At 35.5% G+C, this 24380-nt stretch overlaps 2 protein-coding genes across 3 annotated transcripts; one reads left to right on the plus strand and one right to left on the minus strand.

Moving 5' to 3' along the window:
- Nucleotides 1-4465: 4465 nt before the first annotated feature.
- eif4e1c (eukaryotic translation initiation factor 4E family member 1c) lies at nucleotides 4466-13140 on the plus strand. 2 transcript variants are annotated; one of them, XM_051126121.1, is made up of 7 exons: nucleotides 4466-4582; nucleotides 5667-5761; nucleotides 9238-9333; nucleotides 9453-9516; nucleotides 9730-9843; nucleotides 9941-10080; nucleotides 11990-13140. In XM_051126121.1, exons 1-7 carry the CDS (start codon nucleotides 4565-4567, stop codon nucleotides 12102-12104), a joined length of 642 nt encoding a protein of 213 aa, XP_050982078.1. In that variant the 5' UTR covers nucleotides 4466-4564; the 3' UTR covers nucleotides 12105-13140. The 2 variants fall into 2 exon arrangements, with proteins under 2 accessions (XP_050982078.1, XP_050982077.1); XM_051126120.1 differs by having other exon boundaries at nucleotides 4550-4633.
- si:dkey-228d14.5 (uncharacterized protein LOC796266 homolog) lies at nucleotides 12890-23611 on the minus strand. The gene is made up of 7 exons (XM_051126118.1): nucleotides 22917-23611; nucleotides 21149-21196; nucleotides 21002-21073; nucleotides 20849-20916; nucleotides 20611-20741; nucleotides 18707-18884; nucleotides 12890-18259 (listed from the first exon to the last, which is right to left on the minus strand). Exons 1-7 carry the CDS (start codon nucleotides 22979-22981, stop codon nucleotides 18072-18074), a joined length of 750 nt encoding a protein of 249 aa, XP_050982075.1. The 5' UTR covers nucleotides 22982-23611; the 3' UTR covers nucleotides 12890-18071.
- Between the last annotated feature and the right edge of the window lie 769 nt (nucleotides 23612-24380).

Below are 24380 nucleotides of genomic sequence, written 5' to 3' on the forward strand. Positions count from 1 at the left end.
ACTCAGTGTGAGTACATATAGCCTATAATTAATGTTTTGATCAAGATTTTGACATTTCTTTTTTGATAGAGTAATACTTTTTTCACGTGTAATGCATTCTTTGATGTTGTCAGTAGTCTAGCCAGTGTTTTACATACTATCTTATAAATTTACATGTTCATGTTTATAGTAACAACTCAGCTTTGATGTAGATAACGTCCCTTTCAAAGTTCATTTTATTATGCAAACGTGAGTTCAAGTATATTTTCCTAATATGCGTTAAGTACTCATTTTACTTGTATATGTACTATATTTGAATACTTATTAGGAGTTGACCCACTTAGTTTATAAAAGTATACTTTTAAGTGTACTTGGTATGCTTTCAAGTGTAACAGTATCAAATTTTATATACAAAACTGTAGTTTAAATTTTTCGTTAGTATGGCAACCACAAGTCAATTTCTGTTAGTTAACAAGTTATATACTTCTAATACTTTTTTTTATTTATAAAAGTGCATTTTAAAGAATACTATCAGCAAATTGCTAGTTTAATAGTTTGTATGCAAGTTTTCTTGAACTTATTTACTTTTAAGTGAACTCTAACATCATAGTTATATTATATTTGCACCAAGTATACACTGAAAACAAAAATTGAAGTATGCATGGGTCATTCTATAATTGTGGGTAAATCTCATGTCCGTGAAGTGTATTTTGAATATATTTTCATCAATATAAAGCCCTGATGCTTAATTTTCTAGTACACAGTTATATTTTTCCCAGTCACACTACTACACTGACCAAAATTATAAATGCAACACTATTGTTTTTGCCCCCATTTTTAATGAGCTGAACTCAAACATCTAAGACTTTTTCTATGTACACAAAAGGCCTATTTCTCTCAGATATTGTTTACAAATTTGTCTAAATCTGTGTTAGTAAGCACTTCTCCTTTGCTGAGATAATCCATCCACCTCACAGGTATGGCATATCAAGATGCTGATTAGACAGCATGATTATTGCACAGGTGTGCCTTAGGCTGCCCACAGTAAAAGGCCACTCTAAAATGTGCAGTTTTATCACACAGCACAATGCCACAGATGTTCCAAGTTTTGAGGGAGCATGCAATTGGCATGCTGACTGCAGGAATGTCCACCAGAGCTATTGCCCGTGAATTGAATGTTCATTTCTCTACCGTAAGCAGTCTTCAAAGGCGTTTCAGAGAATTTGGCAGTACATCCAACCGGCCTCACAACCACAGACCACGTGTAACCACACCAGCCCAGGACCTCCACATCCAGCATCTTCACCTCCAAGATCGTCTGAGACCAAACCACCCAGACAGCTGCTGCAAAAATCGGTTTGCATAACCAAAGAATTTCTGCACAAACTCAGGGAAGCTCATCTGCATGCTTGTCGTCCTCATCGGAGTCTCAGCCTGACTGCAGTTCGTCGTCGTAACCGACTTGAGTGGGCAAATGCTCACATTCGATGGCATCTGGCACTATGGAGAGGTGTTCTCTTCACGGATGAATCCCGCATTTCATTGTACAGGGCAGATGGCAGACAGCGTGTATGGTGTCGTGTGGGTGAGCGGTTTGCTGATGTCAACATTGTGGATCGAGTGGCCCATGGTGGCGATGGGGTTATGGTATGGGCAGGCGTATGTTATGGACAACAAACACAGGTGCATTTTATTGATTGCATTTTGAATGCACAGAGATACCTGTGAGGTGGATGGATTATCTCGGCAAAGGAGAAGTGCTCACTAACACAGATTTAGACAGATTTGTGATCAATATTTGAGAGAAATAGGCCTTTTGTGTACATAGAAAAAGTCTTAGATCTTTGAGTTCAGCTCATGAAAAATGGGGGCAAAAACAAAAGTGTTGCGTTTATAATTTTGGTCAGTGTATATGTTGAAAAAGGCATATCTTTTGTTCAAAAATTATGTTCATATCCCATACAACCCTGGTATTCAGCTGATTCAGCCGATTTTATAAAGTTGCTCATTCTACTCTGCATTTAAGCATGAAAATTACCTCAAATATAAATTAATTTCATAGTTTTGCCTTCAGTTAGATTAGGTTATCAAGACATTTGGGTGTGCGCATCAAAAATAATAAGGGTTTATTGTGATATAGCTTGTTTTATTTGTGTCCGAAAAACCATTGTCAACTAAGTTACCCATCACATTGTCAAATTCTAAATGCACCCCTAATTATAGAATGACCCACATACATAAACTAAAATGTCAACAAGAAGTATATAACTAGTATAGTTGCAATAGAAACACTTACAGTAGATAAGTGATGTCAAGTACTTGCTGAAACTTTTGAAGTCAAAAGTGGGACAAATTGGTACAACATAGTACACATATTAGCAGTGTTGGGGAGTAACTACTTACATCATGTAATGGAATTAGTAATTTAATTACAAAATAAATGTAACTAATTTTTACATTTACTGAGAAAAAAATGTTACGAAAATGTTAATGATTACAAAGGGGGTGAATATTTTCGCAAACATACAGATTTGATTCATTTCTTTACAAAATTGTTCACTGACTGCTTTAAAATGTGAGTCACCAATGTTTATTTGATAACTGTTTTATTTCCTATTTGAGCTGATGTATCTGCTTTTTTGTAAGGTTATCTGTTTTTTTCTACGGCATTGTTAGATGCCAGTGTTTCTTTGTCATAGCTATGCAAAGATTTGATTTCAAAAACAGTATCATAGCTATTAAACTACATCTCGTTATGATTTTAAATCAGTATTTAACCTCAGATCTCAAAGTAAAACGAGGCGCTAAAGTCTGATTTTATGGTGGCTGTGCTTTAAAATTAAATTATTATAATCTTAATTCAAGTGATGAGTACTACTGTAAGGTTAACCCTGCCTGCTTTAAACGTTTCAAAATGATTAACTCCTGAAAACATTCATGTAGAAAACTAATCGAATGTAATCAGTTACATTCCTATAATAAAATAATTGAAATAGTTACACTATTTAATACATTTTAAACAGGCTAACTTGTAATCTGTAACCTATTACTTTTCCAAAGTAACCTTCCCAACACTGCATATGAGTAATATACTGATATTAGTATACTTAGTAATTACATAAAGTATACTTGAACTTTAGGGTTACATAATATTTGAATTTAAAGTATACTGATGTATACATATTCCCTTGACACATTTCTGATCTCTTTTCATGCTCAAGTCATCAGTAATTTTACTAATAAAATTAAAACAAATTAGCTTCTCTAGTCCTCCCAAGGTTTTTCCTCTCTTCACTAAACATCCTGTGGACTTTTTTTCTATAATTTCAGTAAACCTGGAAACCTCATCGTGGAAATGTCATGCACAGAGGTTATGAGAATGCTAGAGGTGAATAGTGACAGGTGCCATATATAAACAGATCTGTAAAAATGACAATGAAAACAAAGACAATAGAGAATATAAAGGAAAGCAGCCTTCTAAAGGCTTTCTAAAAAGCTCTTTAAGCCTTCTAAAGAGCAGTTGTGTGATTTCTGGAGTACAGGGTGAGCAGGAGAGCCAGGCAGACAAAAGTGGGGGAGGTTAGGGTGTGCACATCTCCTGCTGAATGCAAGTGGAGCTTTGTATGTAGGATGATTGAAGTGTTTTAGGACGAAGTCACAAATCCAAGCCTCTTTTTGCAGTCTGGACTGGAATACACATTCGGAAACAGACCTGATAGGCCTTCAGAACAAAACAGCTAATGTGAGGATCCCACGCCACTGATTTTTCAACCGTATTTATTTTTAATTTCTTTAATTGCTGTTATATTAGGTAATAAAAGCTACAAACTCAGTTTTGAATCATCATGAATAAATTTTTAAAATATATTAAAATAAAAAGCAGTTATTTTAAAGAGGAAAATATATTTTGATATTTTACAGCTTTTGCTGTACTTTGGATCAAATGAATTCATGCTTGGTGAGCAGAAGAGACTTCTTTAAAAACTTTTGACTGGTAGCGTAATACGATTCAGAGGTTCTTTTGATTTTATATGTGACCCTGGACCACAAAATCAGTCTTAAATCGCTGGGGTATATTTGTAGCAATAGCCAAAAATACATTGTATGGGTCAAAATTATTGATTTTTCTTTTATGCCAAAAATCATTAGGAAATTAAGTAAAGATCATGTTCCATGAAGATATTTAGTAAAATTCCTACTGTAAATATATTAAAACTTAATGTTTGATTAGTAACAAGCATTAGTAAGAGCTTCATTTGGACAACTTTAAAGGTGATTTTCTCAATATTTAATTTTTTTTGCACCCTCAGATTCCAGATGTTCAAATAGCTGTATTTACATACATATACATCAATGGAAAGTTTATTTATTCAGCTTTCAGATCATGTATAAAGCTCAGTTTTGAAAAATTGACGCTTATGACCGGTTTTGTGGTCCAGGGTCACATATGTATGTTTCGAAATAGCGTTTCTGTCTCCCGCGTCAAGCGCGTTTGGCGCGATTGAGCCCCGCCAGCTTCCGTAGGTTGTCGAGCGCGTGCGTGACGCAGCAGCGTCCAACGGTCAGAAGAATTTTCACAGGCAAGATGGCGACTTCGGAGCCGGTAAGAGGGAGCGGGTTTCTTTCATTTAGGGCTTCCCGGCGACCAGAAATGGTAAAGCGGCGTTTGTTGTGTTGTCTGCGGGACATGTTTAAACAGCGAGCAGCACTGTTAAAAAGCTGGAGGTGTCCCTCAGGCGTTCAGTGGGGGTTTCGGGGCGGCACTGCTGCTGGTGACTTTAGAGACAGGGAGGGTCCGGACAACGACAATTCATCAGTCCTCACAGCCGTTAACGGGGCATTTCGGATAGGTGTAATGATCCCATAACGCTTTTAGGATGGATGGTGACGGGTTTTGTCTCGTCTCGATGTGATGAGATCATATCTCCAGACATCTGGACACGTGTGTTCATGGCTAACAGTCATCGGCTAGCGTGCTCAGTCGTGGCTGCTTAAATGCGTTTCGTAATTCATTATTTCAATGAAATGTGACGTTTCGATGTGCAAGACTGAATTATCATGTAGTTTGATTCTGTGAAAAGCTCTAAAGTCATTGATCGCTGAAATAAGCGAGCATGTGTTTAGAGAAGCTTATACCGTAGCCGACAGTAGAGGGTGTATGACTCCAAATTGAACTGGAAATTACACTTACTGACTCTATAGTGAGTGATCAGTGATACATTGCATGAAGAACATGCTGTAATCGAGCTAGTTGTCTTGGTAACAGGCCTGAAGGTCCAGTCAGTCTGATCGGATGTCCTCTGGGGTTTAGGAGCCAATTGCAACAGCTGTTTCCATTTAGTATCTTTGCTCTTTATTCAGAGAAGGATCTCAGGTTGTCCAAGAGCACCTTTAGCGGTGAAGCCAGGCTGACAGGTGCACATAATGTGCTGTAGGTCAGTTTAAGGTTGTGTGTCTCAGAGGATCACGACTTGAGGTGATTGTCAGGATTTTTCTTTATGCATGTGTGGAATGACCCTTAACTTTCTGTAATCGGTTTTCCCACCGTTATGGAAAAATCTGGGGGTTTCTAGGAGTTCTAAAATCATGGAAAATTCTCTCTGTTGCTTTTTGTGAAGTAAAACTTGCTGAAGTTTACTGGGAAAAGGCAGGGAAACTAAATTGTTTTTTGTTTTGTTTTTACATAGCGAGGAACTGAAAATGAAGAAGGCCGTGCTGATAGTCCTACGACGACTGCTGTGACAAGTCCTGAACAGTACATCAAACACCCTTTGCAAAACAGGTAAATTAATTTCACTTCTTTGTTTAATTTAATTTGATGTTCTCAATGCAACACATCTGTAACACATGCTGTACTGAGCACAGATAACTTCATTCAGTCCTAGTGCGTTAGGGGACAAGCAGAATTGGTCATGTCGTCCTGGGACCATGGGGAATTTACTTGAATTAAAAGGAGATCTTTACAAATATCTAGAGAGCCACGGTGTGGCCAAAATAGTGTTTATTTAATGAGGATAATTATGATAAGCTTAAATGCTGAATTTAATGTTTATTAAAAATCACTAAAAAGAGAGTGCACATTTTTGGCCTCTCCTGACAATCTGAATGGGGTCAGATTTATTTCTCTTGTTTACTATTATTTAATTATTTTTTGGAAAGAAATTAATATGTTTATTCAACCAGGATGCATAAAATGTATAAAAAATATCTATTAAAACAAATTACGTTTATAATATTTTCTGTTGCAAATAAATGCTGTTCTTTTGAAGTTTGTTCTTCAAAGAATTCTGAAAAATAGTATTATAGTTTCTACAAAAATATGATTTCTGAAGGATCATGAGACACTAAAGACTGAAGTAATGGCTGCTGAAAATTCAAAAGGTAAGTTTAGGGCTGTCACTAACCATTGTTTTGGTAATCGAGTAATCGGATTTGGGCTTTAATGATTCCTCGATTCTATTCGAGTTTTCGATTTTAAAAAATCTTTGATTGCATTTTGCCCGTGTCGAGCAAGTGGCACATTCCACATATTACACCCATTTAAAAATCACAATAAATTCATGCTATTAAGAATTCATAAATGCTACAATTTAATTAGTGTAGCTTTCTATCATAAAAATGGCCAAATATTAAAGATTAAGTCGACAATTGAATTAAATGTTATTGAATCAATATTAAGCATAGGGCTGGGCGATATGGGCAAAAAAATTATCACGATAATTTTTTTAATACAGTCGATATCGATAATTATCACAGTAAATGTCAGATCTTTATTTCTTTCAAGTTTAAAGTCAGATTTTTGCTCCAAAGTGTTGTAGAAAAGTTGTAGAAACCGGACCATAAATTTTCTTTAACAAAATAAATATCTAAATAGAAAAATTAATTTCTGCATGTTTCAAATCAAGAAACAGGTTTGGGTTGTCTGATAATAATATTAATAATAATAATAATAATTTAACTTTTTTTTGTCTCTTAGAAATGCACATTTGATGCAGAGGTACAGTTTTGTTCATGATCAATCAGTAACATCTGTAAAAATTGTAGCAACCTCAGTTTTATATGGTTAAATTTATTCTTTTCAGGTGCGTCCGTGCCGCATGCATCTTCTCTAGTAAGCTCACGCAAATGAGATTGCGTTATTTCGTTCTGCTTTTGGCGCATAAAAATTATATCGAACATTTATCGAACTCTTTATATCGCTCTATTAAGGAAAATTATATCGCGATAATTATCGTTATCGAATTATCGCCCAGCCCTAATTAAACACTGATTCGATTGCACAGTAAAGTGTCAAAACAATCATCAGGCCGTACGCGCCCTCTGCAGACATTTGTTATAGTGTGTAATGTACATTAGCTCTACTGTTTATAATACATTATGTATTTTAACAGTTTTGTTCAACTTGCTTTTGATACTTTATTTGAACTATTATTATTGCCTCATTGCGATTATATATGTGAAGAGTTCAGATGCAAAACCAGCTAAATCCATCTGACGTCTTTCTTTAAAAAATGCATTTTTATCAGGCTCAGATGTATAGGTTTCTATGCAAGTACCGCTACTTCTGATTGGGCTGAGGCTGGTATTTTAGTGAGTTTGAAGAAAAAGTATTTGATGGACGTATAATATGTGTCGAGAGCATTCACTCAGTATCATTATCTCATTTTTGACCGAGATGGCTTTAGATGGGTTTTGCATCTGAACTCTTCATGTATTTTAAGACATTTTAAATGCTATGTTCACTTGGGTCTATTTTTATTACTACAAAAAAAAATGTAATTAGAATTATCCAATTACTCGATTAATCATCAGAATAATTGACAGATTACTTGATTTCCAAAATAATCATTAGTGATGGCCCTAAATTGGATAATTCTCATCCGTGAAATGCACCACTTCTGGTATTATCCCGGTTACTCGACACAGGCAAAATGCAGTAGAGGATTTTTTTTTACCCTAATTGAATCAAGAAATCGTGACAGACCTAGATAAGTTAAAGTGTTCATAATATTTCACTGTAATTCTAAACAGATTTCTTCAAAATTTCATGTACTTGGATAAATATTTACTCAGGACATATTAGGAAGATGTGACGTTTTCTAGTCTTGCGTGACGGTGTGGAGAGAGTCACATTTTAGGTGGTAGTAGTGTTTAGTGTCATTCTGAGCTCAAAAGTCATATGAGCGATGCGGTGGCAGTCCGCCAGCATGCTGCAGGAAGTGCTGAGCTCACACTTTGAGCTGTCTCATTCCAGCCCTTTCTGCCTTTTCACTGCCTCTGTCTTATTCCTGTGATATTTAAATCTGTGAGGACCTTCATTCATTTTGAAAGCTGTCACTGAAAGTTGTACTCTATCTTTCAGCAGACTTGAGAGAACAATTTCAGTTTGTATTGCAGTTAAGTCATTTTTAGAATTTTTCATTTTGCCTTTTTTTTTTTTTCTTTTTTTTTTCTTCCTAGTTTGTAGATGGATAACCAAAAGTTCAAAGTTCACCACAGGTCAAGGCCACAGTATAGATAACCCCGCAGTATCAGTGACAGGGTGCATCTGTCAGATCCCCAGCTCTCTCTGCTGGTTTCATCAGCCTCTTATTATGACTGATAACAATAGCAGGTTTTGTTTAGTGGAGCTGCATTGTTTCTCTGCCCTTTTTCTTTTATACTTCTGGGTAGAATGACACATTGTTGAAGGTGAAAATTCACTTTTGTTCCTCTTTGCACTAGATGTTTTTGAAAGAAGTTTCTTGAGCTCACCATGGCTGCATTTACTTGATCAGAATTAAGTAAAAACAATAAATCTGTTAAATATTATTACAATTTAAAATGATGGTTTTTATCTTAATATATTTAAAAATGTAATTTATTCTTGTGATTTCAAAGCTGAATTTTCAGCATCATTACTCCAATCTTTAATGATTTTTCAGAAATCATTCTAATATTCTGATATGCTGCTTAAGAACCATTTCTTATTATTATCAACGTTGAAAACAGTTGTGCTGCTTAATATTTTTTTATGGAAACTGTGAGACATTTTTCAGGATTCTTTAGTGAATAGATTCATTGATGATCTAAAGAAATTGAGCTTTAACAGCAGCAGAACTTCTTACACCTGTAATACTGTCACCCGTAATATTTAGAATTTTTGTAGATTAGTCACGATTTGGTTAAAAAAGACAGTATGAGTCATCTCTTCTGCATGAATATTAACCAGTAACCCAAAGAGATCCGTGCTTACTGTGCTTATTTGCGTTCTTGCAGATGGGCTCTCTGGTATTTCAAAAATGACAAGAGCAAAAGTTGGACAGAAAATCTGCGTCTCATCTCCAAGTTTGACACAGTGGAAGATTTCTGGGCGTAAGTGTTTTTCCCTTGTCATATATTGATAGTCCCCTTTTTTCTTATAACAAAGCTTGAAAATTTGAGTGGCAAATGATGATGGGTTTGACTTGACACCATTTCCTTTCACTCCTCAGATTATACAATCACATACAGCAGCCCAGTAAGCTTGGATTTGGCTGTGACTACTGTTTATTTAAGGTAAGATGAGCAAGTGTGTGTGTATATGGCCAAACTGAAACACGTGGTTGACTATTAACCAAACATTTTACTGCAAAGCAGGTGCATTTCTGAATTTCTGAGCATCACTCTGTGACAGCTTATTTAATTATCTGCATGCTTATAAAGAGATGAATGTCAGCACTTAGCAAAAATAACAAAACACTAATATACATATTTTTTTGTATGTCTCAGGATGGTATTAAACCCATGTGGGAGGATGACAGGAATAAACTCGGTGGAAGGTGGTTAATGACCCTCAGCAAACAGCAACGACACAATGACCTTGACCGCTACTGGATGGAGACTGTAAGACTCACTTTTTTGCTCACGTTTTCACATGGATTATTGGACAGCTCGGTGTGTGATTGTCAACTTCATACTGACTTGTCTGTGGTGTTTGCAGCTGTTGTGTTTAATTGGCGAGTCCTTTGATGAAGCCAGTGAAGACGTGTGTGGAGCTGTGGTCAATGTCAGGCCAAAGGGAGATAAAATAGCCATCTGGACGGGCAACTGCCAAAACAGGGATGCTATCATGACGATAGGGTATGCTGCTTATGTACAATCCACAACAAGACACAACACATTCTTGAAAAAGTTAAAGTACAAATCAGGACAGGGTAGATGTTTCCACTTGGTCTAATATTGGAAATGCACTACCCAGGTTCGTACAAGGTGCTTAAAGTGCTTGAAGTTTGACTTTAATTTGACTTTTTGCAATTTATGGCCTGGGAAACCCTTAAAAACTAGCAATATTTCTGAAGAGAAACTTGAAAGATGCTTTAAGTATTGACAGACAGTGTATCTATGAAATAAGTGTTTAATTTTATTAATAAGCACATATCTTTAAGTAAAATTCTTGCAATTCAAAAGACATCGTACCTTTTTCGCTTACTTCAGTTAATGTCAGAAAACAATTAAGGTAATGAAGTAGTAGTACTGACAATGTAGTGTAAACATGGCTAAAGACGTGAAAAGAGGAACAGATGAACCAAATCAATTGAGTCATTTACGCTGGAACGCACTGATTCAAACTTGTGACTTCCATCATTCGTTTCAAGCGATTCACTGGCAAAAACCAGATCAAATTAAAAGAGCCGTTCATTTTTTAATTTCAACATCACTTGTAACAATTTTAAAATGGCACCGTGACGGGCGACACGGAGCTTTTCAAAACTCCATATCAGTTAAACCATTGCGTTGCAAAATGATTCAGTGTTTTGAAGCACTGTAATTGGATTGCGTATTGCAATTTAGATCAGATTTGGATTGGAACTTCACATGTTGCGAATCATTTGATTCAGATCGGGACTTGGAGCATGTATCACGAATCATTTGGTTTAGATTTTAACGGGCTTGTGAATCATTTTTTCAAATTGAATGATTAAAATCAAATGAAGTGATTGAATGACTGATTCAAGTCTAAAATGATTTACGCTCTTTGCTCCTAGTCCTGATCTGAAATGGTTCGCAAATCATTATTCAGATTGGAACGTCAGAACGTGTATCGGGAATCATTTGATTTAGATCGTAACTGGTTTGTGAATCATTTCGCAAATTGAATTAATCAAATCAAATGATTTGCAGTACACGAATTTAAGTCCTGATTGAAATTGAATGATTCATGATACCCAAAGTTCCAGTGTAAGTCAAATGATTTATGATCTGCACTACTGATCTGAAATGGTTTGTGAATCATTATTCAGATCAGAACTTGAACTTGTGGAACTTGTGAATCATTTTGCAAATTGAATGATTCAAATCAAATGTTTCGCGATATACACCCTGAAGTTCAGATCTAAATAATGATTTGCGAATCATCATTTTAGATCAAGACTCGCATCGAGGATTGCAAATGGGTTTGTGAATCATTTAGCAAACTGAATGATTCAAATCGGATGATTCACGATCAAGTCCCGATCAAAGTCAAATAATTCACGATACACGTATCCTGATCTGAAATGGACTGAAACCCTGACTACCAAAATGTGATATTTTGATGTTTTTGAAAGAACATGCTTACCAAGGCTGCGTTTATTTGATCAAGTCATCAGTAAAAACAGTAATATTGTAACATATTTATACATGTTTTAACTGTTTTTGAGTTTTCAGCATCAATACTCTTTAGTGTCACGTGGTCCTTCAGAAATCATTCTAATATGCTGATTTGCTGCTCAAGAAGCATTTCTTATCATCAAAGTAGAAAACAGTTATGCAGCTTAATAATTTTGTCGATGCCATGATACATTTTGTCCGAATTCTTTGAATCGAAAGTTAGAATATAAGTCTCTTGTAACATTTTGTCTTTACGGTCACATTTAATCAATTTCATACATCCTTTTTGAGTGAAATATTAAATTCTTTAGGAAAACCTGAAATGTTTCTGCTGATATCTAGCGGTTTCTGTACTGACAGCTTCATTGTGACGGTGAAATCTGTTGTTCTTCCCCTTTAGGCAACAATACAAAGAACGTTTGAGTCTCCCAGGCAAAACCCTCATCGGATACCAGTCACACGACGACACCTCTAGCAAAAGTGGCTCTACAACAAAGAACATGTATTCAGTTTGAAGAAAACTAATTTCAACTCATTGTAGGTTTATAAAATTTCAAATTTGCATCACATTAATACTTTTGAGTTGTCAACTACTGTAGTGTCCTTCCTTTTTAAGAAAAGAAAAAAAAAGTCAAATATGTAAATGTAGTGCTCTCCAGCCTGAAATGATCAGCACCGTTACCGTGTGGATCGAGGGACGTCTGCTTGTTTAGACCTGAGAGAGGACCGCATCAGCTAAAGCTATACGAGTTGAGCTAGATGTTACTGATATCATTTTAGTCGTTCGGGAGAGTTTAAAGGACTAATCGAGACTTACCTAGCTGAAGAGGTTCTAAGGCTTAGATAAGAGACATGCCGTTCTTTGCTTTAACCTTTTTTTTTCTCTCACGCGTCACGTCACGAAGTGTTTCTCATCGTCAGACGAACAAATTAACTCACAACTTAATCCACACGGACATTTTAAGGGCCCAAACTGTTTTAACATGCTTTGGTTGGAGGTGTTTGGCATGAGAAGTGATTGCAGAGGCGCCTGCAGACTGACTATCTTAAAGGTTTGTAAAGGATTACTTTTGGTCGCGCTCCAAGTTTGGAATTTGGAGGAGTGGTCATTTATTGTTTCAGCTATGCTGGAATTGAGGCATCTTGCTTGTAGACCTATCTAACACTTGTGTTTCTCCCCTTCATCTATTTATGATATATGCATTGCAGTTGAACTATGTAGTAAGAGGAACACCATGAAAATCAAGCTCCTGTTTTCTTTATTTTTTTGAGGTTCTTAGCAATGTGGACTACTGCTTGCTGTTTTCATTTTTTTTTTTTTTTTACAGTGTATTCAGTGAATGCCTGGACATACATGCTTTTTAGGTTTGCTACCACTTTTCTCCTTATTGATACTGTAGCCATTTTCTAGTTTGCCCCACTCTTTGGATCAGTGAAAGAAGAGAGGATATTCATTGTGAATTTATTTTGCTCATAATGTATCTTTATTATCTGTAATTCCAGGATGTATATTACCTTCTTTCAAAGTAAAGGTTATGTGCTTTGCATTAACGTTTGAGTCTTTTCCTGTTTCTTTATTCTCTTGACTCCTTTTATTAGATTTGACTCTATAGGTCATGAATACAAAATCTTAACACCCCAATTCAAAAGGTTTATTGCTCTCATTTTAAGCAACTGCTTGAGTTCAAGTACAGTGCAGGTACAGTGTGTTTTTGTAAGCCAAACCAGAAAGTTCCCTTGATTAAAAATCCAGTAGGGTTTTTTTATTGGACTTTGGATTATTGCAGAACATACTGTAAACTCTGTGACTAACAAAAGTTTATGAGATTAGATCGTCTTCACAAATTAACACGGCTTTATGAATTCTGAAGCATAAGTACAATCACCAGAAGTAAAAAGCTAGAGCACATCACTAAGCTTTGAACAACTCTTTCAGTCTTTATCTATCTATCTATCTATGGTGTGCAGTGTTCTCCCTGAAAGCACAGGTACATCTTGGAGACGTCTATTTGACATCTGCATTTACATCTGCAAGACACATTTTTTAGATTGTTTGCTCATCTGCAGTACATCTAGAACGTTTCCTATAGGATGTCAGATAGATGTCTATTAGATGTCTTTAAGATGTTTGATTCAGAATGTATGTGAAACTGACATCTTACAGACGTCTGCCAGATGTTTGTACACAGCAGATGCTTTCCAGATCAAGAGATCTTTAACAGACATCTTGCAGACGGACATGTGCTATCTGGGCTGAAATGAGGAGCCAACCCTGGTAGCACACGTACATCTCAGAGATTTCTATTTGACGTCTGCATTTACATCTGCAAGATGTATTTTTTAGGGTGTTTACTCATCTGCAATTCATCTATAGGACGTTTCGAATCAGATGTCAAATAGACGTCTATTAGATGTTTTAAGATGTTTATGATTTAGAATGTATGTAAAACTGACATCTCACCGACGTCTGCCAGACGTTTGTACACAGCAGATGCTTTCCAGATCAAATGATCTTTAACAGACATCTTGCAGATGTACGTGTGCTATTTGGGAAAGTCCCTACTTCTACCACTTTTTATTTTTAATTTAATGTAAACTCATGTCACAGTCACATTTTCTTGGTTAAATAAACATTACTTACACTACCAGGAAAGATTTCTACTTTGTATTTTTACATTAACAATGTAATTAATTATATCTATTCTATTTTATTTATTAAAACCTCAAGTATAAATCTCATCAGTTTAGTGTTTTTTTTTTTTTAGTTTAGTTCTTACTTTCGGGAACATCAGTCATCAGAGCTCGGTAAACACTGGTCACAGACGCAGAGATGTACCTTAAATTTTAACAAGCTGACCGCTTACTAAAAAACAACATCATGTTTTCAGGCCATTTGAAGTTCAATTTTGACCTGACAAAGTGGTTATATCTAAGTGTGTGAGTTGTTTACTTTTTTATTATTCTGGCCATTAACACCATTATATTGTTCATTCAAACTGATTCAAAACCATGCACAAACACAAGAGGTGGGATTTATCGCTTGAACCAATTACAGGTGATCAGTTTGCATTAGAGGCACTGCCTCCTCTCTGACTTTCCCCCATTCATTCTCAGTTACCTACCACCAAACTCACCGCATGCTTAGGGTGTCTGTTAAAACTTAATAGGCTGAGGGGAGGTGAAAAAGACGCGCACTCCCGTTGTAACTTTCCCTGCGGGTGTTGCTGTTGGATGGTGTTACTTTAGAAAAACAAGTGATTTATATGTTTTTAATGTCATATTTTGTAATATTTGCATTGTTTTATTTTTGTACAATGAGTTTTTTTCTCATCCAATAGTGTGTTTTCACGGCGCGTCATCAGTCGGCCATATTGGTGGCACTGAATGTAAACATTGCCACCGAACCAAAAGAAACTTGCATATTTTGCTGATTATTGCTGCTGAAGATGGTCAATTACTGTCATGCTTTGGGCTGTGCTAATCAGTTGGACCGGGAAAAACATTTGGAGTACTATACCAAATTTGGACTACCAAAAGTTGTAACAAATCTAGAAGAAAAGTGCCAAAATCTGTCTGAGGAACAAAAGGCGTTTGTGGTTGGCTAAACTGAACTAGGATTTCCAGGAAAAGAATCTTGACAACATTTGTGTTTGTTCTTATAATTTCCGGTCAGGTAGGTGAAATGTTAGAATGCTAGAATCTTAATGAATTCCTGTTTCTATAAATTGACAAATTAGTTTGTCGAAATGTTGCACACTTTCCTGCTTACTAAGTCGCTATATGTTTTAACAGCTTCCAAATGTTTTTATTCGGTGATTTCGACAGCATAAATTAGCAGAACAATGTATTCAGTAGTAAAATAACCATGCAGTCCATGCTGTTGTTTACATCTGAGTATCACCAATATGGCTGCACATCCAGGTAACTGGCCAAATCACAACGTAAGTGCAAACCCTCTATTTGTTGAGGAGACACTGCCTCCCTTGCCTCCTTGGAGCAAATGCCCCACAACTTGTTAGCAACTGCCTACAAGATGCATAAAAGCATGAATAAAAGACAAGTTGGCCATTGCTGATGTATTTTATATTGTAGAAACTACTTTGAGCTTGTGTTTGCCACACACCTTAGACTTTGGGACAACAGAACAAACATTACGTGCAAATATGCTAACTGGTTTCCAGGCTTTAAGACTAATTTCTTCATTCAACACTGTTCTTGAGCACACGTCCAAAGTCCTCAGCTGCATTAGTATCTTTGTCTTACAGCAGTATGTATGCATAACCTTTCCAAACAGTCACGCCTCTTCACTATGAGAGTTCAGAAGTTTGAACAAGCTGTCCTGTATTTCCCCTTCATGTTCTGGATGTTTCTTTGCCATTCTGAATCATGCAGTATTTGAGATTGTATAGCACAAAGTAAACTATAAGTTAATGATTGTTTGTGAAAACAATTTTGAGTCTTCATGGCCAGTACATAGATCCAGACTACATTATTTAAAAATAAAAAGGGCAATAAGGAAACTATGTTTTAGATGATTACCCCATTAAACCTGAAAGTTTCAACAGAAAAACAATTGAGTTGGAGCTTCACCTGCGCAAGTACATGACTATGCAAGAATGATCTTAGTTAAACACAATGGGTGTGTCAGAAGTACACAGAACAGGTGTTTCAGGTGCTAGTGCTTCTTTTGAATTACTGTACACCAATCTTGACTTTATATTGCTACCTGTGTGTGTGTTTGGTAAGATCCTGTTGGTCATTTCAGCATAGTCAAATCGATTCATGCATGCTGTACAGTCTACAAGTAGATATGAGTTCTACCTGTACAACCATAAACGTCAACAATCATACAGAAGCAATGAAAAAATGCTTGCTTTGACAAAAGGAAATACAGGTTTTGCATTGTAGTTTTCTGTGGTAGTGAAAAAACATCAGGAATTGACCCTTCACAAAGACCCGCCCCCCTTTGTTAAGATTTCCCATGTCAGACAAGCCATGGTGTATCATAACAGAATAGTTACTAGTTGCTATTGAAATAAGTACTATCTAATAAATAAGTACTAGTATCTATTTAATAGGTACTAGTATGTAAGGAATAAGTACTAATAAACAAGTCTTGGATCTCTTAAAAAGGCACTAGTACTTACTAAGCACTAGTAGCTAATGAACAAGTACTAGTACTTAATGGAAAAGATACTAGTATCTAAAAATAAGTACTAGTAGCATGAAAATATATACTAGTAAGGTTTATAGATTAAATGTTAAAATGGCTTCCCTGGTGAAAAAAACAGCATATGCTGGTAGGTATGTTTTGATGCTGGTTTAAGCTGGTCCTTTGCTGGTTTATGCTGGTCCTTAGCTGGTTTAAGATGGTCCTTTGCTGGTTTTTGCTGGTCATGTTGCTGGTCAAGAACCAGCATGAACCAGCAAAGGACCAGCTTAAACCAGCATCCCAGCATCAAAACATACCTACCAGCATATGCTGGTTTTTTCACCAGGGTTGCCATATTCAGTGTTCAAATTTTGTCATTTTTTAAGAAATTCAAACAATAAATACCGTTTTGTGGCTCTTTCATGTGTCGTGACAGATCGCTGTGACCATCTCTTCTTTTTTACTAGTTATAGCATGAAATAAGCATGAATGAACATCAATCTGGGTCTTGTTTCGACAGCGGAAAGACGTCAGTACACGCCATTTTTCACGTTAAAGTGCAACGACGTTAATCTACTCTCTTGCTTGTTTGTCGGACAGAAATTGTAGATTCGGCGTTCTGATTGGTCAGTTCGCCTGTCAATCAATTTCCCTCCGGAAGAGTCAATTAAACTTGCCAATGATCTTGCCAAGAAAATTAGACCCGTTTTGATCTTTAGAAGGTCGTTTCAGGTAAATTGGACCACTTAGCCATAGTCGTTCTCCTGAATTCACCCTTTGAGGTTCTGACACTATAATAAGGGATAATGAAAAATAATTTAATTCGAGATAAACCTGTGACTATGAATGGGATATTCTTATCATTTTCTACATAGACCTTACAACACATTCATTTCTGACAAATATATATTTCCTGCCAGCAGTTGATTTCCACATTATCAAGGGACTGAGTGATTAGATTAAAAGTGCGAGGTAAACAAACCAAGTTACTCTCTCACACAGGAAATCTAGATATGAGGTCAAATATTGCATTTGTAAGGTATTTTCATAGTTAAATGATAAAGTATTTAGAAAGTAAAGATGCTTTGGAAGAAACTAAGAAGTTCAAAGTGCCTGTTGCTCCACTCTGAGAAAAAATCAGAGTATCCTGCGTTAAATCCAGTGCTTGCTATCTCAAAGAGTATGTACATTGTATTACAACTTCAAAAGTATGTGCAAACCCTTTACAAGTCTTCAAATGCCTCCTGAGTAGACCTGCTGCTTGAATGAGGTTACATTTAAAATGTCTTACATTATAAATCCATAACGGAAAAACTATCGATTTTCAACATTAAGCTAAAATGAGAGGTTTCTCTTCGTCTTTCTTTGATAAAAGTACTGAAAGCATTGATGAGGAGAAAAAGTAGAACTCCACAGTGTAACTGAGTTCATAGAGCTCCAGATTGACGCACAGAAACCATTCAAACACAGCAGCGATGTGCTTGTAGAAGTAACTCTCCTGGATGAAGAAGATGCCATCTGATAAAAGAAGAGTTATGGAGGAAAAACAACTGTGATTTAAATAAATAGCTGTAAGGGAGAGTTCATCATTGCCTCACCCTCATGTAGTTCCACGCCTGTATGACTGACTTTCTTCTTTGACGCAAAAAGAGGATATTCGGAAGAATGTTGGTAACAATAAGAGGTAGGGACAACAAACACAATAGAAGTCAACAGAACCCGAAACTGCTTATCAACATTCTCCAATATATATTCCTTTGTGTTTCACAGAAGAAAGAAATGCATAAAGGTTTGGACAGACGTGAGTAATATCTACAGTCTGCCCCAAAAAGTTTTTTTGTTCATCAGAGAATCAAAAAAGAAAATTTTACCAATCCCACATTTTTAAAGCATAGACATATTGAACCATAACAGTTAAACAGCATTACCATGCATAATGCAAAATATGTGAGCGTAAAAGGATACAGAGGATGGTGGCAGAAATCTGGATGAATGAGGAGGTGATGCGTAGTGGGTAGAGAACCCGTTCACATCCCGTCAGCATACATTTACTAGTGAGGGAGGTCAGGATGGTCATGTATAGACACACAAACACAAAGCTCACAGCAGCTCCCAGGTAATGGAGCAACACCAGCTCTGCTGGCTGCAAGAAAACACAGGAAACAATATCTATTCAGATCCATTTGGTCATTTCACCACACATTCTTGGCTTCCTCAAAGAACCTTTAAGTGAACAGTTTTAAAAACAACAACATTTTTTACATTAATGTGAAAAACATACAGAATATAACAAACTGTAAAGAAATTTTTGTGATATGGAAAGTTTCCAAGAATGTTAAAAGTTCTTCATGGAACTATAGATGTCAATACAGAAAATAAAAGAGAATGTTTCAGTTAACTCTGGTTTAGACAAGGGTGCTAGACAAGCTGTCATGTGATTCCATAATAAAAATGTTGTTAAATGTACTGTAATGTTAAAAAACAGGTTAAAGTTGTCATTAAAGCGTCAGACATCAGATAATGCATGTTCGTCATATTTACACAGTTTAGCTACAAGAAACGGTCTACCAAGCATGGAAAGAGTTTGTTTTGTGACTCCACCTATGACTGAATTCACATGAATGTTGTCATACAACCTGTTGTGTTATAAAATGGTTGAGGACCTTTATTTTTGTTGTTTTTTTTCAGAGTGAGGCCACTGAAAGTACAGAAAGTGTTTTGTTAAGGCCGAGTCACCTGAGGTCCCTTCATTAAAGGAATGATTCACCCAAATATGAAAATTTGCTGATAATTTACTCGCCCTTAGGCCATTTAAGATGTAGATCAGAACAGATCTGAAGAAATGTAGCATTACATCACTTGCTCACCGAGTGAATGGGTGCCGTCAGAATGAGAATCCAAACAGCTCATAAAAACATCACAGTAAATGATTAACAGTCCAATTAATATCCAATCAATTAACACCCTGTAAAGTGAAGTGCATGTTTGTAATAAACCAACCCATTATTAAGGTGTTTTAACTTTAAATTGCTACTTTTGGCCAAAATAAGAGTCCATAATCCATAATAACGCCTCCTGTAGTGAAAAAGTCCATCACCTGTTTTGGACTGTTTTCACTTGTAAACGCGTATCTCTCTCCTGATGCAGACAAGTTTTTTTCTTCTTTCATTGGAGAAAGCAATATATGGATCGAGGGCTCTAGTATTTTAGAAACAACAGTTTGAAGTTGATGGATTTGTTTCTTACAAACACGCAGCTTTTCGCTTCACAAGATGTTAATTGATAGACTGGAGTCGTGTGGATTAGTTGTGGATTATTGTGCAAAGGATTGGTTTGTGAGCAAGTGATGTAATGCTAGGTTTCTCCAAATCTGTTCTGATGAAGAAACAAACTTGTCTACATCTTGAATGGACTGGGGTGAATACATTTTAAGCAAATTTTAGAACTGTACACTGTAAAAAATAAAAAAACAATTTGTTGAGTCAGCTTAAAATAATTTGTTACCCTGCTGCCTTAAAATTTTAAGTTCAGTCAACTAAAATAAGTTTAGTCAACTTGAAATGTTAAGTTGTACTAAGTAACAACTTAGATATTTGTGTTTGCTAAACTTAACAGATGGGTAAGTAACCCAGCTGCCTTCAAATTTGAAGTTGATTCAACTCAAATATCTAAGTCGCCACTTAGTATAATTTAACATTTTAGGCTGAATAAACTTTTTTTTTGAGTTGACTGCACTTAAAATTTTAAGGCAGCCAGGTTACAAAAAGTTGACTCAACAAATTGTTTTTTTTACAGTGTAGTGATTTGTCAGCACATATACATCTGTAAGCACGAAGTGAAATTATGGATGCGTATTCATCTATACTTACATTGCAGTTCCCTGCCATGAACGCGCCCACAGACACCACACAGCCTAAAATCATTGCAATCTTACTGAGTAGAGAATGAACACTGTTCCTGTCCAGGATGTGTGCATGATGGAAAACGCAAAAAATCAGAACTGCAGGGAGAAAGAGAAGACGTATTACACAGATTTTCTTTGCAGTGTGTTCGAAACACAATATGATTTAGTACCATGAGTGATACAAATGTATCATATATACCCACACAAAAATGAACCAGCATTTATTGTTGCTGTAAAAAGGGAATTTTCGGGAAAGTTTGTTCCACTTGTGCTGCAAAATAAACAGAAAACTCTCGTCATTATGATTATCAAGTGGAAAATAACAGGTGTTTCACAGGTTAATGTGTTATACAGACCTTACGGTGGGGATATTATCCATGGTGCAGCAAACCCCTGTTTCATTTGGGAGACATGAGTTTCTGTATTCCCTGTTAAAACAATTTTAGAATGAGACATGCATAACAGAATGATAATAATGATACTAGCTGAACTCATCACTTTACCAGTTGTTAAGTGAGCAGACATGGTTGAAACTTAATGCAAGTCCGTATCTGTAGAAAAATACAGGAGAACCCTTTACAACAAGTCATTTTAAGTCAAGTTTATTTGTTTACAGTGGCATATATTATACTGTTCTGAATTGTATTTGCTGAATGACATCCAGTACTTTTCTTGTTTCTAATTTGCTGTGCTGATTCCAAAAATACTGCCTGTTTTGCTATAACACTTTACACTTTCTCAAAACATATGATATGCATTTCAGATCCGAAATATTTTACATTTGACTACTTTTGTTATTTTGATAAGTGCGTTAAAGCTGATACATGCACTGTAAAAAATAAACAACACAATTTGTTAAGTCAGCTTAAAATAATTTGTTACCCTGCTGCCTTAAAATTTTAAGTTCAGTCAACTAAAATAAGTTTATTCAACCTGAAATGTTAAGTTGTACTAAGTAACAACTTAGATATTTGTGTTTGCTAAACTTAACAGATGTGTAAGTAACCCAGCTGCCTTAAAATTTGAAGTTGATTCAACTCAAATATCTAAGTTGTCACTTAGTATAATTTAACATTTCAAGTTGAATAAACTGTTTTTGAGTTGACTGAACTTAAAATTTTAAGGCAGCCAGGTTACAAATTATTTTAAGTTGACCCAACAAATTGTTTTTTACAGTGTACAGTATAGATAGGTAGATAGATAGATAGATAGATAGATAGATAGATAGATAAATAGATATGTTTTTATTGTTTTTTTTTCAATGCAGCATCATCACATTACACTGTAAAAAGTTTTCACCAGTTTCAACTTAAAAACTTAGGTTCAGCAGCTACCTTAAAATTTTAAGTTAAATTAACTTAAAACTACAAGTCATTTCAACTTACTATAATAAAATGAATTAAAATGACTTGTACTTTTAAGTTAATTTAACTTATGAGTTGACATTATTTGAACTTTCAAGTTGATTTAACTTAAAATTTTAAGGGAGCTGCTGAACTTAAATTTTTAAGTTGAAATTGGTAAAAACGTTTTACAGTTTTTCAAGATGCAGAGCTATATTATATTACTTTTTACCATGAACACAGGGAAGAATTACTAGTACTAAAATCTGACCCAAAATAATACAACTATTGTGTAGCATGTTTTATTGTTTCTGTACTAATTCTGTTTAGTGTTCCTGCTCTAGTAGAGATGCATCAGGATTGTTTAATAAGTAACCCGGAACCTGCTTATAGAGTATGACTCATAAATTGATGAGCGTTTAACATTGTATGTGAATGTTTGTCTGAGATCAGACTCCCTTTTCTAAGAGCAGAAAAGACCAGCCTTGACTTATCTTTGAGATCCTGACTTCGGTTACTGAGTTTAAAGAATAATGTGCCTTGATGCGTGTGACATCATCACTGAAATGATGTGCCTCTTTTGTTGTTGCTTTGTTGTTAAGCTGGTTATGCAACGATCATTTACACGTCAGCACCAATCTCATAATGCAGATATTAATAAATTATGACTAAAACATCCTAAATTACTATGCCTGTCTTTCTATGTATCTATCTGTGTGTCTATATCTAGCTAGTAAAGTAATCTCAGCAAAGGAAAAGAGATGTAAGTAATAGTAAAAGTAACAGTAAGTAATAATAGTAATGCAAAAAATTTTAACAGTAGTAAAAGACTAACATAAAATCTCTATCAGAGTTATAGTTGAGAATCATTAATGTGTAATATGTTATTTAAATGTAGAAAAAATGTCAAAAAATCTTGTCAACTCACACTGTCCAACACCCGATGAATGAGACGGCACACAGAACAATTGGTAAGATAACCCAAATAGCCATTTTGGTTCAAGAGTTGGTTCAAGAATAAAATAAAGTGCTGATAATCTCAGAAGTGATCCTTCCACGGAGGGCTTAAAAAGCTGACTGACATATTAGCCCCTCAGAAACGCGTCAACACGTCCTTTTGCATCTTTCACTTTTCTGCTGGCCTTACCGGTTTACTGTCTCTTCTACCAGACGAGCTACATTCTTACTTAAATACGCAAAGGAAGCTTTGAGACATGTCACCACATACAGCCACTCCTCTATGGTAATCACCTTCAAGACAAGAAAATATAACAGCCACAAGGCAACTTTAGTTGAGTCAACTCAGTCTTATCCCAGTGTTTACTTACGGTCTTACTCATAGAGCATGTTAGTGTAGAGCAGTCGTTCTCAAAACTTTTCAGACCTTTAATCAAATCAGTGTTAATCGTTAATCAAGTGGCACCTGGTCACAACAACATATTAATATTAAGCACATTTAAAGTTTGATTGAATCTCAGTCCACATATATGGTCAACAACCCACATCCTGCATACATTACCCAGATAGCACACGTACGTCTGCAAGATGTCTGTTAAAGATCACTTGATCTGGAAAGCATCTGCTGTGTACAAACATCTGACAGACGTCTGTAAGATGTCAGTTTTACATACATTCTAAGTCATAAACATCTTAAAGACATCTAACAGACGTGTATTTGACATCTGATTGGAAACGTCCTATAGACGTATTTCAGATGAGCAAACACTCTAAAAAAAATACGTCTTCCAGATGTAAATGCAGATGTCAAATAGACATCTCTGTGATGTATGTGTGCTATCATTAGTATGCATTAGTCATAAAAATCCGTAGCCTATTACAAAGGTATATGGGCCATTCTAGTCTTGAAAAAAGTGTCTATTTCCACAAATTTTGTATTTATGAAAATTGTATAATATCCAACAAACACATTTCTATTAATTGTGCAGTTAATTCTCGTATTGTATTTTCAGAAATGTGTGTAATATTTGTCCTCTCCCCAAATGTATTACTACCAAAACACAGTAATATATAATTTAATAAGAAGGGTTATATTGACCTGTCAGGATTTTGCTTACATCTGCCTTGTAAATATAATTTTTTGCTATTTTATTAAAAAGTTTTCAGAGGTAAATCAATAACAATTACAATTTTAACAATATTACAAGTGTGATTTATGAGATTTGTTGTATTTTGAATCCAATTTTTCTTTGTAAAAAGGCAAAAGGTTGACCATACTGATTTCACTTAAGGATTCATTAGTTTGAATATACATTGAACAAAACACTATCATAACATCTTAGTCGATAATTCAGTATATTTCTGACAAAACATCCCATGTTTTAGTAGTGACCACATCACATTACAGAATTTTAACTCACATACTAAAACACTA

Source organism: Labeo rohita, chromosome 13, assembly GCF_022985175.1.
Source record: "Labeo rohita strain BAU-BD-2019 chromosome 13, IGBB_LRoh.1.0, whole genome shotgun sequence".
In the NCBI taxonomy this organism is placed as follows: Eukaryota; Metazoa; Chordata; class Actinopteri; order Cypriniformes; family Cyprinidae; genus Labeo; species Labeo rohita.